Source organism: Cuculus canorus, chromosome 3 (assembly GCF_017976375.1).
Source record: "Cuculus canorus isolate bCucCan1 chromosome 3, bCucCan1.pri, whole genome shotgun sequence".
NCBI classification, from domain to species: Eukaryota; Metazoa; Chordata; class Aves; order Cuculiformes; family Cuculidae; genus Cuculus; species Cuculus canorus.
Genome location: NC_071403.1, coordinates 20,635,609 through 20,662,819, shown reverse-complemented (window position 1 = coordinate 20,662,819; position 27,211 = coordinate 20,635,609). Strand labels below are relative to the sequence as shown.

The 27,211-nt window shown below is 40.6% G+C and overlaps 1 protein-coding gene across 1 annotated transcript; it reads left to right on the top strand.

The window, feature by feature from the left end:
• On the top strand, positions 1 to 24,507 carry TBX18 (T-box transcription factor 18). The gene is made up of 8 exons (XM_054064019.1): positions 1 to 394; positions 1,686 to 1,845; positions 3,340 to 3,441; positions 6,315 to 6,486; positions 12,954 to 13,121; positions 14,193 to 14,257; positions 17,869 to 17,963; positions 20,147 to 24,507. The coding sequence occupies exons 1-8, from the start codon at positions 139 to 141 to the stop codon at positions 20,869 to 20,871; spliced, it is 1,743 nt and encodes a 580-aa protein (XP_053919994.1). The 5' UTR covers positions 1 to 138; the 3' UTR covers positions 20,872 to 24,507.
• Positions 24,508 to 27,211: the final 2,704 nt, after the last annotated feature.

Sequence of the window (27,211 nt, the reverse complement as noted above, 5' to 3'; positions counted from 1 at the left end):
AAAAAAAGAAAAAAAAAAAGGAACTTGGCTGATAACTCGGATTTAAAAAGAAAAGCCGCATCCCCTCGGCGGCGCGGCCGGGAGGACGGGCGGGCGGGCACCGGCGCGCCTGGATGCTCGGGCTGTAGGGGGGCGGGCATGGCCGAGAAGCGGCGGTCCTCGCCCGGCACCACCATGAGCCTGAAGGCTCACGCCTTCTCCGTGGAGGCGCTCATCGGGGCCGAGAAGCAGCAGCAGCAGCAGCAGCAGCCGCGGCAGCCCAAGCGGCGGAAGCTGGGCGGCGAGGACGAGGCGGCCGAGGACGAAGGGGGCAGCGGCTGCTGCCCCAAGAGCTCTCCCGCCGCCACCACTGCGGCCGGCAGGACCTGCGGCGACACGGAGCCGGGCCCCGCCGGTGAGTGCCCGCTCCACCGCCCCGCTGCCTCCCCAGCCCCGCCGCGGGCCCTCCCGAGGCTGCGGGGGCGGCAGCGGCACCGGGGCTGGCTGCGAGCGGGGGGAAAGCGCTCGGACAACGCGGGTGGGGCGAGCGCTGCGAGGGGTGCCTGTGCCTCTGTGTGCGCGCGTGGGTAGCGCGGATAGATAGTATGGATGTGCGTGCTGTATGTGTGCGTGTGTGGCGGACACAGAGAGAGAAGCGTGATGTGTGTATGCATGTATAGCACGTATAGATTCCGTGTCTGTGCTGTGTGTGTACATGTATAGCACACAGATATTGATGTGCATGCTATGTGTATGCATATATGGCACACGTATAGATGTGCATGCCGTGCGTATACATATATAGCACATATACAGATTCTGTGTGTGTGCTCTGTGTACATGTATAGCACATATAGATCTGCATGCTGTATGTGCACATATATAGCACACAGATTCTGAGTCTGTCCTGTGTATGCGTATAGAGCACACATAGATGTGCATGCTGTGTGTGTGCATATATAGTGCATATATAGATATGCCTTCTGTGTGTGCACATGTACAGCACACATACAGATGTGCGTGCTGTGTGTGTACATAAATAGCACCCTATATATAGGCGTGTTGTGTGTATACATGTATAGCACGCAAATATAGATGCTTGTGCTGTGTATATACATGCACAGCACACAGATTCTGTGTCTGTGCCGTGTGTATACGTACATAGCACAGATGTGCATGCTGTATGTGTACATATACGGCACACATACATAGATATGCATGCTGTGTGTAAACATATATAGCACACATAGATTCTGTTTGTGCTGTGTGTACGTATACAGCACACAGATGTGTGTTCTGTGTGTATACGTGTATAGCACGCATATATAGATACGTGTGCTGTGTGTATACATAATATAGCACGCATATAGAGATACGTGTGCTGTGTGCATACATAACATAGCACGCATATAGAGATATGTATGCTGTGTATAGATATCTAGCACACACATATAACAAATACGCGTGCTGAGAGCAGATATATAGCACACATACATAACAAATACGCGTGCTGAGTGCGCACACCTATCCAGACCATGCAGTGCGTGCATCTCCGCATCGCACACGCACACACAGACCGGTCTCTGCCGATGTTCGCCCCGTTGGCGGCACCGAGGGCTGCGGCGCCCGAGAGAAACGGCTCGTGTGGCCGCCGAGGGAGCCCCGCGCTGCCCCGGCCCCTCTCGCTTCCTCCGGTCTCTCCGCAGGCGGCGAGGAGGGCTTCGTGCCGGGCTCCCCCGGCGGCTCCCCCGGAGGGTCCCGCCCCGGGTCGCCGCTGCCCGCGCCGCGCGTGGACCTGCAGGGAGCCGAGCTCTGGAAGCGCTTCCACGAGATCGGCACCGAGATGATCATCACCAAGGCGGGAAGGTAACGCGGGCACCAAACGGGGGAGAAGGGGGGGGAACCCCCAGATTTACGAGGCAGGTAGATGGTGATAATTTCGGGTGGGCGCGGGGTTTTCCTGCTCATTAGGGCGAGATCTGGAAGCGCCGCGTCCTCCGGAGGGGGAACTGTTCTCCGTGGATACACATGGCAGAAACCTGGGCAGCATAAAAGTATCCGATCTTATTAGAAATTACAAAAACATATTTTATTGAATCCATATGCTACCTTCTGCGTTTTCAGAGAGGCTTTATTAGTGATTGAAACGCGGTCCTAAACGGCACAAAGCATCATTTGTCTTAAGGGAGAGTCCAGCCGAGGAATTCCTGTTTTATCTTACAGGTGCACTGAAAGAACAGCGAAAAATAGTTAACGGCGGTCAGCTTTAACCCCCATGCTTGTTCAGAAATAGCGGAGATAGGATTTTTTCTTTCCTGTAACGGCTTTTAATTGATTTATATAAGAATTATATATAAGATATATATAAGCAGCAAAGGCTGAATAAGCTGGAGTGGCTTTAGATTTATAAAATACAGAAAAGCACCTTTCACTACCTCGCAGTCCGCTCGTCTCTCGGACGTCTCGTGTGTCATTTTTTTGGCTTCAAGAATGAACTTTCTTGATAAAAGGCGCCCCAAACGTCAGCTGAGAAACGCATTTTTGTGCTAAAACCATCGTATCTGTTGATTACTCCGTTTTCTCCGCAGAAGGATCTGAATAGTGAACTTTTTTTTTTCTGTTGGTTTTTGTTTGGTGGTGGGTTTTTGGTTTTTGTGTTTTTTTATTTTTTTTGGTCAAAGAAATTACCTCGTAGATTCGTTTCTGCTTTCAATAAAGAAGTTTTACTATACCTTTCAAAGACAGAGCAGCTCTTGCACTTCACCTTTAGTAAGTTGCAGACAGGAAGTCCCGTCTCAATAAAGACCATATTGTTGGGTTACAGCGTGGCACGTCGGCTTTTATAGCTGCATCCTTGCGGTGTTATAATTGTATCACCGTGGATTTAGCTCCCTAGTTCGCTGCTGGAGAACTGATACACCATTTGTTGCTGTCAGTTGAAACCTCGGTTTGCGTGACTGTGAGTGTCGGTCTTCCTGGGTGGAGGTGGTGTCTGCACATCTCCAGAAATACAGTTCGAGCTAATATCTCAAACGGGCTTTAAATGCGAGTACAGCTAAAGCAAAGTCTCAAAACCAAATGATTTACTGTCTAACAATAAAGTTGAAATGATGTGGTAATAGCCGTACTCCCAAAGCGTATCCCAAAACATACGAAGCATTGTTCGAGTAAATGCACTTTAGAAATCTGTTTTGACATATCGAATGGGCCATTTCATGGCTATGTAACTATAATCGTCCGAAAGGACTCTGTAGGCTAAAAAGAAGAACGAGAAAAATCCCACCAACCGGTTACTTTTCTTAAACAACCATTCCCGAGTCTGTTTCATATTAAAAATGACCTCTCTCTTTCCATGTTCAGGCGGATGTTTCCCGCAATGAGAGTGAAGATCTCAGGTTTAGACCCACATCAGCAGTATTATATTGCTATGGATATTGTGCCAGTGGATAACAAAAGATACAGGTATGGTGACTTTAAGGGAAAAAAACATATGATGCAAAGCATGGGGAGCTTGGCTGTTGCAAGAATACATTAACACTATATAAATTAGCAGCAGGTCGTGTTTAACTCTCCTTCAGATTCCTATTTTCATCCCAGTGCATTCAAAAAAAAGAAGTTGTTCCAAGTATACAATACCAACTAAAATATCTCTTTATACGTTTGCTTGTGTTGTGTATTACTGTGAGCAGATGCTCAAGCATTGACTTTCAGAGAGTGCGGTTCTAGTGCAATCAGGAGACCTTATAATATTTTATTCCTCATCATGTCGGTGGGAATTATTTCCTATTATTTAAAAAAATTGAAGATACAGACTTTTCTAGCGCTGAGTGGTATTAACCTTAATTAATAGCATAGGTGTCAGATTTGATGGCATATGAGCTTGGTCGTGCTTCAAATTGATTAATTCAGTTAATTTAAAAACTGTTTATCACTCAGATATTTAGTTGCTTAGATTAACAAAGGCTAATGTTTCTGATTACCGTTTTTTAAAGAATTAATGGCAGCATTGCCTGAAGAATAATGTGAGGAATAAAAGCAGTTGTTCTTTGAACATTTAGGACAAGGAATTATGTGCTGAAGCTCTCGCTATTGCTAGGGCAGTGATGTTTCACTGAGCTAGTTGGACTCAGCTGAAAACACTGGTCCTGAAGAAATGTTTGCAGGATTGGGCCCACAGCAGCTATTATTGTGAGATGTAGATGTTTTGTACGTCTTATTTTACAGATGTGATCCCATGCTTCGAAGTAGCCAGGAGAAGCCTGGCCAAGTAGTTCAGTGGATGCAGGATCAGGTCTTTACCAATTGCTGGTTTGATTGTTTCAACCCTGTACTTAGTATAATGTAGGGAAAACCACTGCAGTTTTAACTGTAGAAATATGAATATCCAGGCTAAGACTAAAAAGGATAGCTCTGCAGGAATGCTGCCTCATTTCCTAAGCAAACACTACCCTCTGTTTTTTGCTATCTTTACCTCCCTGACTGCAATTCAGTCCTTTACTCATGTGGTTTATAAAAAGCTTCTTAGGATCATTTCAGATTTGTGTTTTTTAACAAGGTGCAGATATCAATGCCAAGGATGCCCAGTACATACCATTAGGAGAGGCTTTTCTGACTGTATTATAGAGAAAAAATACTTTCTTCTCTGGACCAGTGCAGTGCAGCCCAAATGAAAGCCCTTTTCTTGACCTGTTGCACGTGTACATTTACTTAGCAATATAAGCATCGCATTCCTAGAAGGTCTGAGCAATTCCTTAATTCATAGAAAAAATGAGGTAATTATTCCAAATTGAATAAAAATGTTGATATTAAAAATTAAAACCAGGTAAATCGACTACGAGTTGCTAAACCTCTTTTCATTTAAAATATACAGTCATACTGAACTGCACTGTCTGCCCAGTGTGGTACATGGTGCCCAGATAACTGAAGTAACTTTACAAAAGTGGTATGAAGAGCAGTGTTTCCTTAGTTGGCAAACTTCTGTTTCTGTAGTCATGTATTAGTACCACACTTTTCACTTTCCTGCTAAAAATTAATGTTTTACTTCTTTTACTTGATTCCACTTTTCATTCTTTGCTGTGCTTTGCTATGTTTTTTTTTATTGCTGACTGTTATTTTTTTAATATCTGCCGTTCATGTGGCTTTACAAACTGTCTTGCAGATCTTTAGATTTGAAAGATACAACGGCAGTCAAATATGGAGCCTATTCTTTAGCTGTCAGAGCAGATAGTAAAAGTAAATGGGAATGAAGAAAATTACTTCTAGATTTCTAGCAAAGTTGGACCTTATTGTAAATATTTGGGAGCTGAAGCTGTTGCTCAAAATATTTTGTGTATATTTGTAACTTTATTTACTTCTGTAGGGAAAACATCTTTTTAGTATAAGCAAAAAAAAAAAAAAAAAAGTTACAACCGTTAACTGTATGATCTGGGGTTGAGAATTAGTCTCCAAGAGAGAATTTCACCACCATTCTAAATCTTAGTTTTGCAGCTTGATATGAATTGTACGGAGCGATGCATGTATTGGATCATTTTGTTTTCATTTCTGAGTATGTTGTCTTTTTTTCTAATAAGGAACTGAACTGTACAAACAAATTATTTGATAAAGTATTTTTTGGTTCTATTAAAAATATAGCTGAATTACTGAGACGGTACTGTACCTGAAAAAAAATCCCTCCAGTTTTTAATCAGTGCTTTTTAAATTGCTCTGTGAAGTGTCTGCCTTCAAAACAAATTTTCTGCCAAAGCAGGCATTAGGACTTTGTCACCATTGGCCTATCAAATGAAATATGGGCTGTGTTTTTTCATTTTTAAGACTTTCTGTAATGCTATTCAAGAAAATTAATACGGTCTTGCAGAAATAGCAGGCATAGTTTGACATAGTTACATTATTTTTCCCAATCATGATGTTTTTTCCCTTCAATAGCTTTATTTGTAGACTCTTATATTAGACTCAACATGTTAAATCTTCCAAATAAGGAATTACTACTTGAGTTGATAAATGAAGGACTAGAGTATTCCCTGTTTGTTGATGCCTACTCAGATCAGAGCTCAAAGCTCGGTGTGGAGCCTGGTGTTAGGACTGTTAATGATTTTGCGATGGCTGAGGTCAGATCAGAGTGTGATTTTTAACCTTACTTTTACCATACTTCTGGTAACTTACCAGAACTATGGTTTTGAAACTAAAACTCCCTTTAATTTATTTTCCTTTCATGTTTTTTTTTTTTTTTTTAATTGGTGGGTTCTTGTATATGTATTTGCCCTAATTTATTAATACTGAATAGATCTGATAAATTATTTTGGGGTGTGTGTTTATAGATACTTGTTTTCTTTTTATAGGTATGTTTACCATAGCTCCAAGTGGATGGTGGCTGGTAATGCTGACTCCCCAGTACCACCTCGTGTTTACATTCACCCTGATTCCCCCGCCTCTGGGGAGACGTGGATGAGACAAGTGATCAGCTTCGACAAACTGAAGCTAACCAATAATGAGCTGGATGATCAAGGGCATGTGAGTACTTTCTCTTCTGCAGTATTATATGTAGGCACATTGCTCAGCCCTGAAAGACTCTGACGTACAGCTTCAGGGTGCCAGAAATAGGCTTGACTTTTCAAAGTTGTTTTGGAACTTTACTGTCCAGATCTGAAATCTGCTTACTTTCTGCTCTGATAATTAACTACTTATTAGAGCCTGCTGTTTTACTCCACCCTCAAAAATAGAACTCCTTCTGCAAAGTAAGACTTTACAAGGCTAAATTGCCTTGTACAAAGGGGCAGAATTGCTCTCGTGTTTTCCCACCAAGTGTGTTACTCAAAGCTTCTGCTCAGATCAAAAAGAACGCTAAAATTCACAAGTGGCTAGAAGAAACATTAATAGTGTGTAATAACTTCATGTGAATAAAAATACACTTAATTATTTTCTTAACCTAAACATTCGTGTGAAATCCCATGAGGTGTTAATAATTGCAGTCAAAAACGAACAACATGGGAGCTGGGTTTGCTCTGATAATGATTTATTACATACCTTATGAAGCAAGACCTTTTCACAGCTGAGGCTCATTACTTCTGAAAAAACTGGCGAAGACGTATGCAGTATGAGTGTTCTGTTTGCAAGTTCTAAATTGTTTAGTTATGACATTATCTAATGTGACAAAATGCGTTACGTTAATATTTCCTTTTCTCTTCAAAACTGTTGAAACATGACATATGTAAGCCAGTATCTTTCCAGCAATACTTAAAATAGTTTTACTTGACACCTTAGGAAATAATTAAAAAATGAGAATTGTTTCTAGTCAGGTTGAAGTCTTTAACTTCACAGAATCCTGTAATAAATGGCAAGTGTTGGCTTCCTTTCAGAAGGAGCATGAAGTTCCAAGTGGTAGATTTTTAAGATGTTGGAGGCAAGTTTTGAGACAGGATGTGGATTCCATTGTCCTTAGCGTATCCCAATTTTTAAGCAGGATACTTTCTCCTTCACAGAAGGGAGTGAAAGAAAACTTACCTGGCAAAGAGTACAAAGATCCTACATGCATCTTTCAGTACAGCTGTAGTTCTGTGACATTAAGCCAGGTATTCTGTCAATATGTTGTCCAAGTTCGAGAATTTCCCCTCCCCCCCTCATTTTCATTTGTAATGGAGATTAATGTGAGGGTCTGGTCAGACTGTGCAGGAGCTACAAATGTTATGTTAGAGCGGCAGGAATACAGGAAGCTGGCTGGACTGAGGCACTGAAAGTGATAACAAGGATAAAAAGCCTCACTTTTGTTTAATGATGTTCATAATTTTATTGCGGTCTTCCTTAAAAAGAATGTGGGGGTATTCACATCTTTTAAATTGGCAGTGCTTTTCTTTAGGTTTGTAGGAAAGACATTTTACGTCGCTTTTTTTTTTCCAGAATTACAGTTGTGGGGTCTTATTTGGCAGCATCTGTTTGAGTTAAGGGCAGCAAATGTAGTTCCCTTAGTTTCTTCAGTATTCGTGTATTTGCGACAGTTCTCAAGTGGGAGTTGCTTTCTCTGAGATCCAAGCCTATAGTAAAGGCTTTAAAAAGTGAAGCAGATGCAAATGGGTAAAATATCACTTTTCCAACAGAGAGCAAGCCAAATGGGTTATGTACTCACTCATTTCACAGGGGCGATACATGGGTACCACGGTCCACCCGGGCACTTGCAGAGTTGTGAACTGCCCTGTGATAAAATCTCAGCTATGTAGAGAATTGTATTACTGCATTTTTCCATCCCAAATCTTAGCTTTGTTTATATCCTGAACTGAAGCCTGTGTAGTGTACACTTTCATAACGGGGAATGTGCATTTTCTGCTCTTTAGTTAAGTGTTTCGTTTTGAAACTAGTGAAGCGAAGCTGTGGCACAGTGATTTGAGACACATTGAACTGATTCAGAGCTACAGCAGTGCCCCTCCTCCCCAAAATGGAAATTTAAGTATTAAAATAAAAGGACAAAAGAAGGATGACTGCAAAATAATTTCATATTTCTCAAATCTGGGAAATTGCAAACATGTCATTCATAATTACCAGAAAAGGCAAAACCAGAAAGCAGAAAAGTGTCTCTTCCAATGGGTACATTTTTTCTTTTAAAGCTATGGTAGTGTGGAATGCTGTATTGAAAAAGCTATGTAGCCTCCGAAGGCCTCCAGCAATAATGGAAAACGAATAATCATATTTTGTGATGAATATAAAAAGCAATTGTTTCTCATAAGCAGGAAGGAACCATTTTTCTCAAGAGGGTACAGGGGAGGGATGGGAGATTAGAAGAGCTAGGGGTCAAGGCTATAGTGTCCCTCAAGTATTTGTTTTTACATCAAGTGTTTTGACCCTCCCAGCCCTGTATGAGACATGGGGTGTAGTTCAGATTATTAGAATTGGGTTTTTTTTTTTCCCCCTCTCTCTCTTGCTTAGGCTGAATGGCTTAGAGAAACCTTGATGGGGTCTCTAAACTCTGCCATCGTTCCTCCAGTAGTTCAGGCAGTGTCGGGCTTTAGCTGTTGTTCTTTGGGTGTGCTTTCCATGCTGTCTGGTTCTACGGCTTTAATCTATGCTGAAATTGTTTGTTTATTCTTCCTGTGCTCCTCAGAGGTGTGAGCCTTTGCAGAGTTTTGTGTTAAATCCCAGGGCTAGGGTTTGATCTTGCAGGTGGTGAGGGAGCTTGCTCATGTGAGATCAACCCAGAGCCCTTTTACCTATTCTAGAGTATTAACTCTCCAACTCAGTGGGAGAAGTGAGCCACATCTATGGGAAAGGGACAATATTTGCAAACGGATGCTAAGGCAGTATTCCTGTGCAGTGTTTATATTGTGGTATAGCTCATGGCAGCCAGCTCCTCTTGCATTGCATTGGCTTGGGATTAGCTTCTTCTGAAAGGACAGCAGCCACCTTGAAGACAACTTGCTTCGGTGCTCAGACGCTTTCCAAGCTCCTATCTGCCCGCTGCTATTTTCATCAATATTTTGAGTGGGAGCTTGTGATGAAGTAATTTTGTAGCACTGTTCTGCCAAGAGATTCTGAAATGCATCTGCATGTAGGACTCTCTCTGATACACGGGTCCCACTTGCAGGATGAGGAGATCAAGCAAAATTTGTAGGGATATGTTGTTCTTGTGTGTTTTTGATCTCAAACGGGAGTCCCAGGGTGATTTCTCTTCTTTGGAAAGATTACATTCTTACAGAGGCATGAAGGCCTGATGGCATCATTAAGACACATACTGTGGCATTTCTGTCTTTCATTTGGCTTGTGATGGTAAGAGAAAGCCTGCGTTTTGCAGTTAACATCGAGAAGTGCGTGGTCTGGGTTCCTTTTGTTAATGCTTCTCATCCTTCTCTCATCTGTGGAGTGCGTGCTACATTGTAAAAGCAGTCTCTCCCGCCAGCTGGTTAGAGCTGGCTGATTATTCTATTTGATGCAGTTTTTAATCTAAATTTCAGTAGAGGGTGAAAAGTCAATATTTTTGATACTTTTTTTCCATGCTTTTCAACTGAGTTTTTTTTGATGCAGAGGAACATCTTTTTACTTTTAGTGAAAATGGGGCTGTTAGTGTGTTAATTGTTCCTTGGTGGTTGGTTTTTTTTTTCCTCCTTTTGAAAGTGGGGTGAGGCTGGAAGCCCAGACTTGGCTCCAAGGAGCAAGCTCTGCTCACAGTCAATGGGAAGTTATAAGTTCCTGTCACGATGAAAAGCTGGGAAACATCAGCATTTGCACTTGCAATTTTTGCCTTTGTGAAGAGGGAATCCATGCTCCAGGACACTTCCCTGACTGCAGAATGCTGGGACTTTGCAGGGAGGATAAAGGAGGATTTTTGGTGAGAAGAATCAAGGTGAAGACCGTGCCGTTGGTGGTTTGGTGGCTGAGTAATCTGAGCATCACTGAGCTGCCAGAGGATTGGCATTTCCCCCTCAAAAGAGATGCCACACGCTCTCACTTGTGCTGGCTGTGACAGTGGTACCCAAGTGCTGAGGCTTCATCACATTAGCATCTCTCAAAAGCCATATTGCAAAGTTAATCCCAAAGGCAATTCCAGCTTTGTTTGTAATAGGTGCCTTTGCTCTGTGAGGCTGTTTTCTTGCCCTGCTGCCCATCTGTGTGTTCCCTCCTATGACATTTTCCATCTGGTAATGAGGTCTTGACAGCAGTTGTGGTCAAAGTGCAATTTTACATGTGACAGAAGTTTGTTCCCCTGTGTAGTGTTTTGGTCTTGCCCTGTGAGGGATTTCTAGAGAGAGGTAGGCTCTTCCAGCTTGAGTTGAAAGCAATGCCAGTTTGTGCTTGATGTTTGGTGGGACTTGTTCTGGTTGGGGTTTTTATTGTTGGCGAAGAGTACGAAGGGAAAGTTGCTGCTTCTGCAGATAAACTGTTATATCCCATTTGTATTGTTAAATGTGCAAGCACTGTGGAATGAAAAGCTGGAATCTCCTTTTCCTTGTCCTTTTTCTTCACAATGACTTCAGGTCATACTTAGATTAATAGAGCTAAATGATTTTCAGAGTAGGTGTTTCATCTCCCTCTCCTTTTCTGTCCTGTCTTCATAGCGTAGCTTTTTAATTCACCACGGCTCTTCAAATACTTATTATTTAGAATTCACTGTCCTGATAATTAACAAAGATTCCATTGTACAAAACACAGTACAAAATCAGGAAAAACAAACTTCTTGCTATGTATTTGCCAGCTACGTATTTGCCAGTCCTCTGACTGTGTCAGCACAGGAAACTTCAGTGTAGCACAGAGCCAAGCCAGGTTACTCCTAAGAGATGACAAGGACCAGTTTAGCTGCAATATCCACTCAGATATGGGGTGGGAGGTGTTTGTTTCCATGCTGCTGTGGCTTTGCTTGTTCTAATACATGAGCAGAGCTGTTCGTGGCTGCCTGAGTTAGCACTGCATACAGTACCCTTCTCCATGTAAGCAAGCAGCAGTTTGCACTGCGGAGCTGATGGATGAAGTAATTGGAGTCTGAGCAGAACGTGGCACACTCAGTGGCACCCGGGCAAATGGCAAGGCACGGAGTAGTGCTGGGTTTGAACAGGGGAACAAAGCTTTCCTTGATTATTACTTTTTTTTCTGTTGCAACAGTTCCCCCTCGGGTTATCGCTGAGTGTTCACAAGAAAGCAGGGTCAGGCACGTACTGTCCTCTTTACATTTTCATTTTGTAGGTCTTTGCCAGTGGAGAACTGAAAGGAGTGTTGTTAAAGAGAATATATACTTGTGCGATAAAAATCGTGCTCTGTGCAAAACTTCAGACTCTGGGAAAAGGCTTTATATGAGAACATCCATAGGGCACTCTCTGAGCAAATTGATCGGAGCCTGTCATGTCGTTGTCAAAACTCTACTTACAGGCTAATAAAACTCCCTGATTACCTACCTCCTAGAAACTTGGCTTATACAAAATGGGGTCATGTCATCTGGCCAAGAGCAAGTGTATTAAACTAGCCAAACCCTAGTTTATCTAAGTGAATGTAATCTCCTCTGTGTCATTTGGGTGGATGAACTGCCAGGGGCTCTGTTGAGTGCCACAGCATATGCATACTCTGAAGCTACTCCAGCAGCAGGAAATTAAAAAGCTTCCCCTGAATGTTGATTAGGGGTTCCACAGGCCAATAGCCATAGGACTATTTATTTATTCAATTACTAATTTCTTAGGCCTTCCAACAATAATAATTGAGCTTCCAATATTTTTTTTCTTTAAATCTTCTATTTTAGTAGTGATTAGCAGAAGTGGAGTAGAATAGAGGGAAAATTCTGTATTTAAAATACCTTCTAAAATTTGGGAGCAACACCAAGAGGAATTTTTGTATTTATTTTTATGCACTATAGTGCATGAATACTTTTTGCTTATACTTCATTCTTAATTGTGCTTTTGTACACTGGTAGGGGTTTGTGCATTGATATTATTTATATGTATTATAAATCTAGGTGTATTAACATTTTAGAATTTGTGATTTTGGTGTTATTTCACTCTAAGTTTCTGCTCCTTAAGAGGGCGAGAATCTCAGCTTGTGTTCAAAACAAGTTATGTTTATAGCCTTTGGAATATCAGGAAAAAAATTGCTCCAAGCATATCCTGAAGGTTCCAAACCCAGAAGGCAAATGCTACTGCTGTTAATCCTGTTAGATCAAATCTAAGCTCCAGTAGGGAAAGGTGATAAAACTTCCCTAATTCCAGTGGGACCAGGACACCAGGACATCACTTCTAATGGTTTTTTTTTTTTTTTTAACTAGTCTCAATTAAGCCGGTCTCTGAATTTGGAGCTCCTGAGTTGTAATTTTTAAATGCTTAGGGCTGGCAATAACATAAATGCACAGGGATTAGGCTGCTGTAATAAGAGCCTTCAGAGGTTGAAGAAAACATTTGATTTCCAGTAAGTGGCATGGTAAACATACACCATCATCTGTTCCAGAGAGCTATTAGTCCTGAAACAGCAGGGTGTCCTTTCTAATAAACGTTATCTTTTTCCCTTTCATGACTGCGTAGATTATCCTTCACTCTATGCATAAATATCAGCCTCGTGTCCATGTCATCCGAAAAGACTGTGGAGATGATCTGTCCCCCATCAAGCCCATCCCATCAGGAGAAGGGGTGAAAGCCTTCTCCTTTCCAGAGACAGTTTTCACTACTGTCACAGCATACCAAAATCAACAGGTAACTTGGGCTTTCTGCTTAGCACTTTACAGAGTAAACCAAGGAAGTCAGAGATAGGAGAAAAGCAGACACCAAAAAGCAGTGTCTAAACTCTTTTACAAGGAGCTTTCATGACCAGTGTTGCAGCGATGCCTGGAGGATAGAGCTGAGGCTCCAGGACATGTGGGCGAAGCACTGCATGTAAAAGTTGTTGCTGTTATGAAGTTCACACAGCCTAATTAGCATAGTTAATAGTGTCTTAATTATAAAAATGGTATTGAAGCCCAAAACAAAGAACAGTGTAATTTTTAGAGGTGTTTTAGTGCCTTTAAGTGTAGCTAAATATCTGGATAGAATTTTTAAAGCATTGTTGTTTCTGACCCCAGTGATTTCAAATGTGCCAGGGCCTTAACAGAGAAGCTGAGATCTGAAGAAAGTTGCAGTTGTTTTCATTAACTGCATCCAGTGTTTATTATTAACTGCAAATTATCTGGGTCTGCACAGATTTGAAGTCAAAAGTAAATTGCAGGTTGCATGACTTCAGTGTGTGGATCTTATTACTTTTTTAAGTATTAACATGCATAGTGACACCACAATTGTGACATTTTATTAATTCCACTGATGTTATTGCAGCTACATTTTGGGGAATTACGTAAACTTTGGTATCTTTACAAAGAGAAGAGCAAGAGAGCCATGTAAATAATGAAATGTAATTACTTGGTGCCTATGCCACTTACTTAAATAAATTAATAGTATTTCTGTGGGTATTTGTTCCTTTTTTTTATAGTGGATAATAACCTAGAGATAATCTTTCCTTTCACACTTCTTTCTTGACCCATATAGAAATAAAATTTAATTTAAATTTTAATGCAGTTAGGCAATATACTCTCTTAGGTGAAGAATGACATTTGCCAGAAGATTTTTCTCAATAATTCCAACCTACTATTTGATAGCATTAAATACCTATTAGCTTCTCTGGGGATGTGCAAAAATAATGATCAGAAGTCTGGCCCTTATTTTACTGTGTTTCAGTAACTTTGTGTGCTACACAGCTGAATTTGCAGGTAATAATTTCTCTAATCGTCTTCACAGATAACTCGTCTGAAGATTGATAGGAATCCATTTGCGAAAGGTTTTAGAGATTCAGGACGTAACAGGTAAGTGTTGGGGAAGGAGGTGGTCTTGTTACTGCTGACAGAATTCGTTTCTGAAGACTGGTAGAGGGTAATACCTGTATTTACAGACAAATTAGTCTGAGGAAGTCAGACTCCCTGATGGAGGACTTAGGTTTCTCAGTAATGCTCTCTGATGGGTTCCCGTTTCTACTCCTACACATCTCGATCAAGAATGGGTTGTTGGTACACGACTTGACTCACATGCTCAGGTTTCCTTTTGGTGGAATTGATGGCATACTGTGAAGGCTGCAGATGGAGCCATTGCATACTCAGGTCTGTGATCTCAGGCTTCTTCTGAAATCTCCTTTCTCCCGGCTGGAGACACAAGTTGCAGATACTAGTGTCAACCTATGAGCCTGAAATGGCATTTGTGTGCAAAAGTGACATTTAGTATGGATGAGTGACTTGTTGTCTTCTGGCAAAGGCGGAGAAATTAAGTTGCCTATTATAATAACCTTACGTTCAGTACACTCACTTAGGATATGAGAGACCTGTGTCCCAAGCGGCCCTTTAACCTAAGGAGTTTGAAATCCACTTCCTAGGTGAATGCCTTTCCTGCTGTGCTATAGATGGCCTTGAAACAAGCCTGGTTTCCACCTCTTCTGTAGCAGCTGGGCTGATTAATTGCTTGTTCTTTCTTGATTCATGAATCTTTCAAAATAGAAATGAAGAATCTGAGTAGTGCAAAGTGGAGACTTGGGTCTAGTCCCTGTTGCCAGTACTGGTGAGGTATTTTGTCTGAAGACGGTTTAATGCAAAATACTTAAGCCTGTTATGAATTGTATGTTAAACCATTTCAGCTAAAAAAAGCAGCTTTAATTGTGGTGCATATTACACGTCAGTTCCAGTGACCACATTGCATTTGGTGTCTACAGCTGCTATATTTATGACCTAGCTTTGCAGAAAAGGGAGCAGACTGTGTGCTGGCAGGAATGCTCAAAGAGTATCTTTTACTGAGCTTCTCTTTTATCAGAGGCTACAGTATTAAAACCTGTTTTATGTTTCCACTCGAGTTCCAGAAATGCTGAGACTAGACAGCAAATGGGAGTATTTTTTGGAAGACCAGCAGTCACTAAAGGGGTGGAGTAGTTGTAAAGATGTGCAAGAATTCACAGTATTTTTTTTCAGTTTGCAATCTGCATTTGCTGCTCTCAAGATTTTTGTCTACTAGCAAGAAACAATTGGCCATACTCTGTCCTGGGATCTGGAAAGGATGCCCCAAGAACGAGTATTATGAATAGTTTTGTCATCCTTTGTAGCCTTTGAAATTGGGAGAATGGTAACTTCCAGATAAATGCAGTGACTGAAGAAGCAAAATATGCTGTGTGTATTCGGAGAAGAAAACAGTTGCCATATGTGCCCTATCTGACAGCTCTCTGTAGAAAGTGTCTTTGCTATGCATGTTTTTTGCAGAGCTGTGCAAGTACTAAATACTAAGGAGAGAAGTGTGAAATCCTGACCTCTCTGAAATTTTAACTTTAAGTGGGGTTTGAGAGGATGCCCTTGAAAACAGAGAGGAAAGTATCATTTGGAAAGCAGTTTTGAAAACGATTTAAGTGGTTGGACAGCCCTGCTGTTACCAAGGAGGATGTAGGTGCAGTAAGAGCATTGCATCTGCAGCCGTACAGACCCATTTGTAGGACTGGGGCTATTCAGAAAGGATTTTTTTGTTTGTCTGCTAGGAACAAGTTTGGTGGTTTGATATTAGAAAAATCAGGATATTTGAATTGAAAGACGGTTGTAGTTTACAGAACAGAATTAGGAGGCCAGTCCTACAGGAAGGGCCAGCCTCTGCATAAATCTTTTGGAATTGTCTTTATATGAGGTCTGAATGCTTTTACTGTAGTGTTACTCATTACAGAAGTGACTCTGCAAACTCTCGTCCACTGGAAATTGATGTAGGTTTACTGAAGCCAATATTGCTGCTTACTTTGATGGGCTCTGTAGTACTGAATAAATGTGTTTGGGAATGCAGCTCAGATTTTCAGTTGTCAAGCAAAATTACCTTTTTTGATATACGCTGCTGATCTACTTAGTTGATTATTGTTTTACTCTGTTGCTGAATGTTGAAATTAAGTTTAAAGATTTTGTTATCTTTGTTCTAGCGAGTATACCACTCACCTAGGTCTTTTAGTCTGCAACAAATCATTTTATCCAACTTTTCATGGTTGCTTTATTTATTTCAGCTATCTTACTATGCACTGCTGTATGCAACAATTCTGTTTAATTAAAAATATTCCCTTTCAGGTCATTCCCGTTCAGTCCCACAGGCTATTTTACAAAAATCAGTAGCTTCACCTTTTAAAAACATTCCCTGTGCATTTGCAAAGTGCAACAGAATTTATGTGCTGAGAATAGTTTCATTCTTCAGTTAGGCCTTAAGTTTGACCCTATAAAAACTTTTACTCAGGAAAGGACCAGAATTTCTCCCTTTAAATACTTCAGGAAAAAAACATAACTGTTTGTTAAATAAACTTGGCCATTTGATAGCGTAAATTAGGGTAGTGATAAAATCTGGAAATTGTTCGAAGGCATCTTGTATAAATTATCGCCTTGGCTACACTCCTCCAGGAGGTGGCTTTTATTTCCACTTTAATTAGAAATGAAAATTCATCATTACTGCAGAAAATGAAGGCCACCTTTTTATCCAGGTTCAGCTAATAAATGCTTTGTAACTGTTTCACAAGAGACATTTTTGATTCTGCTAGAAATGCAGTAGGGAAGAAGCAGCTTCAGAAGAACGTATTGGAAGCTTCAAATTGGGCTGTTTGCATATTTCAATTTTACAGAGTGCTGCTGCTCAAAGGCAAACACTTGTATTTGGTGTGTGCTGATGCTGATGCTTAACAGGCCTTTGAGGCCCAGCAGCCAAAAATAACAGAAAAATTCTACCTCTGAAGTGCATTAGTAAGAAAATCCTATCAGAAAACAAATGAGCCTTTACCTTCAAGAACTAGAGATTCTTCTAGATATTTTCTGCCTCGATTGTCCACCTGGATATTTCTGTTCTGCATGGCACTGTTGAAAGAAAATGATACAAACTTTCAGTTTCTAAAGGCATTTTGCTCAGCCCATAATAATTGAGACAGAACATTGCTTTATAGATTTTAGATGCAAAAAAGCTGTACACTGATGCCTTTCTCATGTTTTAAGTGAGATATTCCAACTCATCCGTAATGACTGGGAATCCTGTTTTGGTAGGAATTGTCAGTGTATCACCTTTGTTTTAGGCAGAAATAGGAGATCATGCCTCTGGCAGTTAGAGTAGTTGCTGTTAAGAAAATGTTGTACTAGGAAAACTTTTAATATAATTTTAATCAAGTCCACCCCCCAAACCCTGAAAAAGCCAAAACTGAAATAGAGCACCAGCTTTGTGGAACTAGAACACTCTTTGCATGCTGCCAGCCCAGTGCCCCCAGGTCACAGCAATCTTGTGAATGAGGATGCAAGGCTCTTTTTTAGAAAGCAAAATCAACTTCAAAGTATTTCTGAAATGTTACTAATTTCTATAATATTCTGAAGTAAATTATCCAGAGAAATACGACAAAATACAGCTTTCTTTCATGATGCTGTGTTGGTTTTGTTCTAAATAGAATGGGACTGGAAGCTCTGGTAGAGTCTTACGCCTTCTGGAGACCTTCACTGAGGACACTTACATTTGAAGATATACCTGGGATACCCAAACAAGGTAACGGTCATCTTTGTGTTCTTTCAAATAAAAAGTGCATTGAGATAAAATCTTGCCTATTGTTCTTTACAAAAATCTAAGTATGTTTGTCACTTGCAGAGAAAAAGCAACCAACCCGAGTGCAGGCCATTGCCTCTGTCAGAGCTATTCTAAGTTAGAAAACTAATACACATCCAGTCTCTAATTGTGTTTAAAGAATAAAGAGAATGAAAAAAGAAATGTCCTCTAAGTAGTGAATCAATAGTGGCAAGCTTAATTGAATTTCTGCCTTGGAAAGCCTCCTTGATTCTTAAAGACCTAAAAATTGTTCATTAAAAGTCCCAAGAAAGTTACTCTGTCTCCTAGAGCCTGAAAAAATGGACCTCCTCTCCATTTTTCTTTTTCTTGCTTCCCAGTCCGTAACCTCTTTGCTTCCACTTCCGCAGTCATGCAGGTAGTGCTGTGAGGGAGGGTTATTTAAATGATCTGTTTTGATGGAGAGGAGAGTCTCTCTAGTATTTTTCTGAGTTCCTTTATTTCCAAAGCTTCCCTTGACAGAGAGAAAACCGCTCAGCTGTTTCCCAATTAAATCAGCTTGCTCCTGATTCTCCACATTTCCTGCTTTCTTCATAATATATTCCAGAGTCACTGTGCGTCATCAGACCAAAACCCCAGAAAATATGGAAATACTCAGAAATAACTTTTATCACCTTCTCCTTGGCCTAGTCCTTTGAGAAATCTTGAGCATCAGTGCCTGATATAGACAATTAAAAGGAGTTTTTGTGCCAAGTAAGAGATACGTTGGGTGAGGGCTGGCAAAGGTGGAAGATGGGAGTGGGAGATGGTCCTTATAAAAAGACCTGTAATGAGAAGCCAGCATCAGGCAATGTACTGCTATATCGCCCTTTTTGTATGTATTGCACTGTTTGAGAGCAGAGTAACTGCTGCCGTGGACTTCCTGTTTTCTTTTCTGCTGTTGCCTGAGGTTAAGGAGCTTGTTGATGTTCAAAGAATGGGATCTGGGATCCTTGCAGAATCTTCGATTGTCTACCCCTTGGACAGTAGGGTAATTTAGAGACTTACTGAAAGGACCAGGTTTGTCATAATTGGTAATGTTGGAAGTGCCCATCTTCAGGTAGTGGAGGTATTGATGTAGATAGGAAGAAAAATATACCAGGATTTCTGGTGTGTGGCCGTGTCTCGTGGTGCTTTGTGTCTTTTATGGCCTGTCAACAGAGTAAGAAGAAGCAGGCAGAGTTCACTGATAATATGTTTTTGGTTTTACTAGCTCACCTATCATGAAAACCTGTTAACTTATTGACAGCATACATTTCTGCAGCATCAAGCTGTTTTATGTTATCTCCATTTTTCAGGGAGATACAATCTGTAAGAAAAAGAAGTGTTTCTTGCAGCTGGGAAACTTTCAGTCCTGAGAAAAGACTCCACCTGTAGCAAGCAGTGCATTTTCAGGAGCATTCAGCACTCATATTTGTCATGTAAAAAGTTCTGATATCAGTAAATGAACAGTCTGCAAACAGTTTCTTGCAAACCTAAACTTCCACCGACCCGTTCAAGAAATGAAGCAGCTGTACACAGTGCGCAGCCTACACTTTAACTGACATTCTGAAATTTTGTTCTTAAAGTTTTTTTGTTTGAAGTTGGAAGTTTTGTTCTGAAGTTGTGAAATTTCCTGAAGCTGTTGACTTTGCTGAAGCCTTTTTCATATGAGCTAAGGAGCTGGTTCCTTAGCTGGTGCTCTGACAGTGACAACAGGGCACAGAGAGCTTGAGACACGCTCTGGGGCATAGCAACAAGATAGGCAACACAAAATTAATAATTTTGCAGAAAGCTTCTTGTGATGTGGTACTCAGCCTGGCTACATCTTTGCTGCCATGCAGCTTGCTTTCTGTGTCAAATAAAGAGTAGTTAACCTTTTGGGTAGGAGCTCTAATTATTGAATGACGGTTGAAAAAGTATAACATGTTCTTTTTCTTGGACAGGTTATTTCTTTAAAAATATACATGTGAGAGACACATACTTACAGGCCCCCCCCTCTCCCTTGCATATGTATGTAGAATATTTTTTGAATGAATTTGTGTTGTGTTTCATGTCAAGGGTTATTATAAAACACAATGGTCCTGATCTGTCACCTAGGAAGCGAACCTTTCCTAACATGCTTCTTACATTGTAACATTCTTTTCCAGGAAATGCAAGTTCTTCTACTTTACTCCAGGGATCAGGCAGTGGAGTGCCATCTACTCACCCTCACCTTTTACCGGGTTCCCCTTGCTCATCTCCAGCCTTCCACCTCAGTCCCAACACTAGCCAGCTCTGTAGCCTTGCTCCAGCTGACTACACAGCTTGTGCCCGCTCAGGCTTGGCCCTGAACAGATACAGCACTTCTTTGGCTGAAACCTACAACAGGCTCACAAACCAAAGCAGTGAGACATTTGCACCTCCAAGGACTCCCTCCTACGTTGGTGTGTCGAGTAGCACGACTGTGAATATGTCTATGAGTGGCAGTGATGGGGATGCATTCAGCTGTCCGCAGACTGGCTTATCTATGCAGATTTCAGGGATGTCTCCACAGCTCCAGTACATCATGCCATCCCCATCCAGCAATGCCTTTACCACTAATCAAACCCACCAAGGCTCCTACAACACATTTAGACTACATAGTCCCTGTGCGCTCTATGGATATAACTTTTCCACATCTCCTAAACTGGCTGCCAGTCCTGAGAAAATTGTTTCTTCCCAAGGAAGTTTCTTGGGGTCCTCGCCAAGTGGAACCATGACGGATCGGCAGATGTTGCCCCCCGTGGAAGGAGTGCACTTACTTAGCAGTGGGGGGCAGCAGAATTTCTTTGACTCTAGGACCCTAGGAAGCTTAACACTCTCATCTTCTCAAGTGTCTGCACATATGGTTTGACGAAGCCTTTAAGTAAAAGTACAGTATGTTTAGTGTCTACAATGTATTTCTTTTGGAATATGAAGGGACATACGATGTAGCTTGTAAAGTGTGTGTATATATAATATGAGAGGAAGTTTCACTGAATTTTTTACTTGCTTGTGGCCGGATTATTCTTCTATTTTGAGTTACTTGGAGTTTGTTGTGGCACGGACTGCTCTAGTTTTCTGGTATAATACTCTTAGCTGTCTAACACGTTGGGACATATGCAACAAATTAAGTAAGACTTCCTCCCCTTTCCCCCTTCTCTGTTCTAACCCCTTTAAAGAATGAAATGACACTTGGAGTATTAAACAACACAAACAAGTCCACTTACATTTCCTATAGTACTAGTGAGTTTCTTTGCAACATTCATACAATGATAAGCTGATGCACCAAAGGCATTTTACAAGTTTCTTCTCTGTTATAAGGGATATGAAAGTTATTTGGATTTTTAAGTGTTAAGCATCAAGCCTAAAGTAGGAGTTTGGCTGATGGATTATTTACAAAGTAAACAGAAAGATTCATTTGCCTTCTCATGATATGCTGTTTTTAGCTTATCAATGGCACAGCATTCTTACTAGGAATTTTTTTTTCAGATTTAGTCTAGATTTATGATTAGATATTTGAAGACAAATAATGCATATCCAGATTGTGGTGGTAGGAATAATTTAAACCAACAGCAGAAGAAGTGGCTTTCCTTTGTACATAATGAACTTTGATACTTCATTTTTGTCAAAGGAAGGACTTGGCGCATTTTTTTCCTCCATAAATATTGTCTATAAGTAATTTACTGGACAGTAGGATATTCTAATCTATGTTTGGTTTTGTATTTTTATTTTTTAAAGGAAAACGCAGGTTTGATTTAGGGAAATAAAAAGTGAGCAGGATGAGAAATTCCATTATTAGTTTTACCCTTTTGTTTGTGTTTTTGAGTGCATTTTTTTTTGTTCATTTCTTTAATAAGGGCTTCCTCCATCCTCAGTATCTTATAAATAGATTGCCTGTAGCAGTTAGGCAGATGATGCAGTTTGCCTGCAAGTGTTGCAGAAGCAGTACTTTGTCGTAGCTGCCTCCCTGTAACACAGCCAAACTGGGACCAGGATTACAATAGGCAGAATTCCTTTAATAGTTTACTTTGAATATTCCAGCATGACACCTACAGGCTATGTCCTTCCCTCCAGGGAGCCATCTGTCTTCCCCTTACTCCTTTCTGTCATGAGGTTACTGCTGTTCTGTTTCTCAGTCAGCTTTTGCCCTAGAATTGGAGAGGTTCCGTTCCGTCCCAGCTCTTTTTTTAACTGACGGTGGTAAGAACACAGACTGCTCCTGACCAGGCTTCTCCAGGGTAACAAGGACATGGGGAGACACTTGTCATGGCAAAATTTCTGCCCTCATCTGCATCTGCACAGCCCTGGTGTGCATCAGTCCTACTGTGAAAGCTGCCTCTCAGCTGCCTGTCAGAGCAGAGCCGTGGAGGCTGTAGAACAGATTTTAATACTTGTGATAATAGGTCATCTTCAACAGTATGCTAAGCCTCCTTCAGGTTGTGTAAGTGATGTAAAGGCATTATAAAGTGGGTACAAATGTATTTGAAAATGCATCCCTGGTCAGCACTGTATGTAGTTGAAAATGGTCAGCACTGAAGGAGAATAAGGGCTTTCAGGTTTTGTGGTTTTCTCTGTTGGATTTTTTGGAGAAGGTGGGTTATTGTGTTTCTCAAGAGTTCCTTCATCTGTTCTGGCAAACACAGGGCTCAACTGCTCCCACTTCAAGAAGGTCTCATTGCAGCTAGTATTTCATCAGTGAGATGAAGATAATGCATGCAGAAACAACCCTCTCACTATCTCTTCTTCTTACTTGGGAATAGAAGAGAAACCACAGCAGTCTTTAAGCCCATGCCTGGAGAAGGCTTTGTTTTTATCAGTTACATATTTGTTTATGTTAAAGAAAATACATAAAAAGTTCTTATTCAAAGCTGGAAAGACAAGAGGATGAGCCTGCTATTGAGGAGACATAGGTTTGCTTCTTTGCTGTCACAAACTTCCCAAGTGACCTTGGGCATATCACTCAGCCTTACTATATCTTTTTTCTTCTGTAAAATATAATAGCACTTCTCTGCCTCACAGTAAATGGTGACAGTACATTAAAGATGAATATAATCTTTACATCTAATGTAATGTGGACAGGACATTACATATGAATGGCTAGCTAGTGTTCATATATGAGGATAAAAAGAGCATTCATGTACAGGTCTGTCACTAATTTCAGCACTGCAGTGTTCTTTGATTCTTTGAGGCAGACCTCCTAGCAAAGACTTAAAAATGATGTTCAAAAACCTCACAATAACAATTTGTGAAATGGTTCCAAGATGTGTATAAGATGGGCAAAATTTCGATTATGTGAATTGTTATAGCTCTGTTAGTTTAAATTAAAAAGAAATTGTGGATAGTAATTCCTGCTCTAACCAAAATTTTGAAATGTTGCAGTTGGACAAATCTTTGAATGTAAAGAAGGATGCAATTAATCTGTACTTTAAAAAGGTTAATTATCCATGTCATCTTAAGGGCTGTACCTACAAAGAAATGTGGAAGAACTAAATCATGCATGTTCCTACAAGGATAGAAAAAGGGTTGTGCATAGATATTGATGGAGGTGCTCCTGGTGAGAGTGTGTACTTTATTGTCTGGGAATTCTTTAGAAATGGTGTCTTATTTTTCCTCAAATTATTCTTATCATATAACCACACAATATTGTTCCTTAAAATTTGAATCATATTGTAAATATTTACTGGTGTGTCATTGTGAAAAGACTAGCTTTTTATCAATATAGTAAATGCTATATATGCATTATATCTATAATTATATATCTGTATTTTACAAAAATACCACAGAAAACTATATTAAAGCGTGTATGCAAACACTTTTTACTACATTTGGAAAATCGAGGGGCTTGGGCCTTCTTTTTTTTCTCTACAACTTCAGCAAAACCAAAGGAAATTATTCTAAGGTAAGCTTTGAAAATCAAGGACTTGATACAACAAGCTGGAGCAATCCAACCAGTCCACAACTCTTACATGTTTCAGTTTAACCATCTGCTGTTGAACCTCTCTGTTCTTTGTATGCAATGGTCGTGACAGATGTTGGGCACAAGGAGATCCTGAGGCTAATAGAGCTGTGAGGTTTTTATGTGGAAAGACAGGACTGAACATTTTGCTGGGCTCATTAGCCAGTGATGGAGCCTAGCTGGTTACTCATAGTCCAGCTTATTCCAATTGCCAAGGCCAGTTCATCTTCCTCATATCAGCCAGATTGTGGAAGTTAGCACTTCCAGGTGACTATGTGCTTGAGCAGGAGATCAATACCCTGCATATTTTTCTCTCTGTGCTCTTACTTTGGTCATTCTCTCTCTGTTTGGCTTATTCTGAATGCAAAAATTCATCAATTCCTAAGATACTGTTATTCAGCAATGAACAACATTCCTTCCCCAGAAATACTGTTGTGTGTAGTGGCCTTATTTCTCATTGTACTGCAATAAATGATTCCATGTGACATAGGGCACACAGCCTAAAAATCTCATTACTTTAGAGATCAGGGTTTCATAGTCACTTAACACCAGCATTGTTGCAAATGACCAGAATTAGGGCAAGAGAAGTAGGCATGAAATGCTTGATCATGAGTATCAGGCCTCAAGAGAGAATGAAAACTTCTGCTTTTAATAAGAGAAGAGCCTTTCTTGGAAGAGCGCAACTGGCCTTTTGAGAATGCTCATTTCTGCTGCAGCAGAGGACAACAGGGTACACTTTAAAATCGCAGACGGTTTCACCATTAACGTTAGTAAGTCTCTACTGTGAGCAGTTCAACAGAAGGAACAGAAGTCATCAGAAGAGGCTCACAGGTTCCATGGGATATTTTTCTTGTAAAGGTAATGCATCTAAGTATTACTGTGAAGAAGTATGTTTAAAAAGTCTGCAGAAAACCTATTTCTAGAGATTTATGTGCCAACTTCATACATGAAATTACTATTTTGTTGCACCTTTCTGAATGCACTGTCAAACTCCCATGATGTTAAGTGTTTATGTTCACTCTGAAGTCCAAGTTTTGATATCATAACTGCAATTTTTCATAATGGTTAATCTTTGTGGGTTGCCTTTTTCGTCTGCTGACAAAATGTATTTTCCTTTGTGGATTTTCTAAATGTTGGAGGTAACGCTCCAGTTTCAAGACAAGCACTTGGGCTCCAATTCTGCCCCAGGTAATGGCAGGAGAAGCAGAGACAGCACAAACGGACCCTGCAATCCCACCATACAGTTTTGAAATCTCACAGGTACTGTGGTGACACCCACAATCTATAGTTCTATCTAAATATGTCTCTGTGCACTCCTCAAGGGAGTCTGTAGCCTAAAACAAGATCTGACATAAAGGAAGGATAAATAAAGCTTGCTGTACTCGTGCTACCCAAAAGCTGGGATGTTGCAGTGAACTTTTAAGTGTAGCCCCAGCTCAGACTTAGCCCACATTAGCCCTGCAGCTACTATGACTGTGCCATGCCCTTGTGATCATTTGCACACCACTGGGTTATATTTGGATGCTGTAATATAGAGCCAAGAGTAAATTTAGAGCATATTAGAGGAAACTTGGACTCCACTGTGGCCATTGGTAATGTTGCCATTGACTTGAGCTTTATGGATACCACATTTTCAGACTATAAGCCATCTCTCTTTCCGTTGCTGTGTGCTTTACCCATGCAGCAGCTGTAGTTATAGTGTTTTCAGGGACTTTCTTCTCACCCTTTGTGGTGCTTTTCAGGTGGAGAACAAGGTTTTTGCATTTCACATGCTCGTATTTTGTTTTGAAAGTTTTGCTTCTGCAGTTTTTGAGTCACAATCTGTCTCACACTGGAAGATGAGACAAACCTGGAACTCTGTTCTCTTTCCCCCAGAAGCCTCACCAATGGATGGTGTATTCCCTTCCACTGCAGATAATTGACTATTTCCCACAATGTTTTTATTGTATTTTACAGAGAAAAGTAATAAAAAGAGAGGCGGTATCACAGTCAAAGCTGTGTTTCCATTCCTCAGGCAATATTTTTCACTAACCCAAAGGAAAACACCTCCCCACCCTTTCCTGGTTACTATGCTCCGTATATGGTTCTCAGTATGAAGAAAACCAGATGCCATATTTAAATGTAAGATGGCAGAGACTAGAAAAGCAGAAAAACGGATCCTGATTCAGGGAAATGTTCCCAGACAGTCTTTGTATTCTTTGAGGTGCAATGTGGACACTAATGTTTCCAGAGACATCTCTAAAGACCCATTGATATTTCATCAAGCAGATTGCCGTTTGTGTATGATAAATGCCTTGTTGACGCTGTAGTGTGCACTACAGATTACCTTCGTCATACTCAGCCGGGGCGTTGTCAGTCCCACACAAAGTCATGCGAGCAAATGTCATTTATGTGTTTCTAGTAATCCGACATAGAAGTGTATCTTCACAAGTGTTAAGACCTGCAAAACTATGTTAAGAGACCAGGGACAACTAGTTAAGTGTCAAGCCCATGCCATCCAATCATCCTCCTGGTAGTAGCTAAATAGCATCTTACAATTATTATAAAAGTAATTAATCTAAGCAGGTCTTTATTTCACTTTGCTATAACTGAAAAGGATGTATTAATTCCCTTAACACTTTGGTGGGAGAAGGAGACTGGATGTCTGGTAGCTGTAATATTAAATGTTTCAGCCCCACAGGAACTGCTTTTTGTAGAAAAAGGGGAGACTTGGAAAACAAAATTTAAACCAATATAAGGCAAATGAAAGCTGCTATATAAACAAGGAATCTTTAGACATCAAAATATCCCATCACAAATTCTAAAAATGGTCTGGCTGGTGTCACATCCTTGCATTCAGCAGAGGACAGAACTGTTACGTTGAGTGAAGTGATCTGTGATACCTTTAGATTATGAAGTGTTGGGTAGAATGCAGAACTTTGGTAAGTTAAAGGCTGAACTACTTAAAATAATCTAAGGTTGAAAGGTTGAATGTCTGCCATTTTAAGTCTTTAATAGTCTGGTCTGTTCTTTTCTTTCTTTCTTTCTTTCTTTCTTTCTTTCTTTCTTTCTTCCTTTTTTTTTTTTTTGAGAGGTACTATTAGCAAAGATGGGATGATGCTATGATGCTTAAAGATTTCCAGCCACCAGCCAGATGCATCTCCAAACTTTCTCGGAGATGTAGGATATTCAAATGCAGTTTGGATTCAACTCATTATACAGATGAGTTTATTTTATAGCTGGCCACAGCTGTGAAGTTTGGATTCAGATCTGTAAC

What these genes read in the sequence shown, in the direction of transcription:
- TBX18 (XM_054064019.1), top strand. Translation starts at nt 139, where the DNA reads ATGGCCGAGAAGCGGCGGTCCTCGCCCGGCACCACCATGAGCCTGAAG. An exon ending in ATCATCACCAAGGCGGGAAG is followed by an intron (nt 1,846 to 3,339) that starts GTAACGCGGGCA and finishes TTCCATGTTCAG; the next exon opens with GCGGATGTTTCCCGCAATGA. An exon ending in GTGGATAACAAAAGATACAG is followed by an intron (nt 3,442 to 6,314) that starts GTATGGTGACTT and finishes TTCTTTTTATAG; the next exon opens with GTATGTTTACCATAGCTCCA.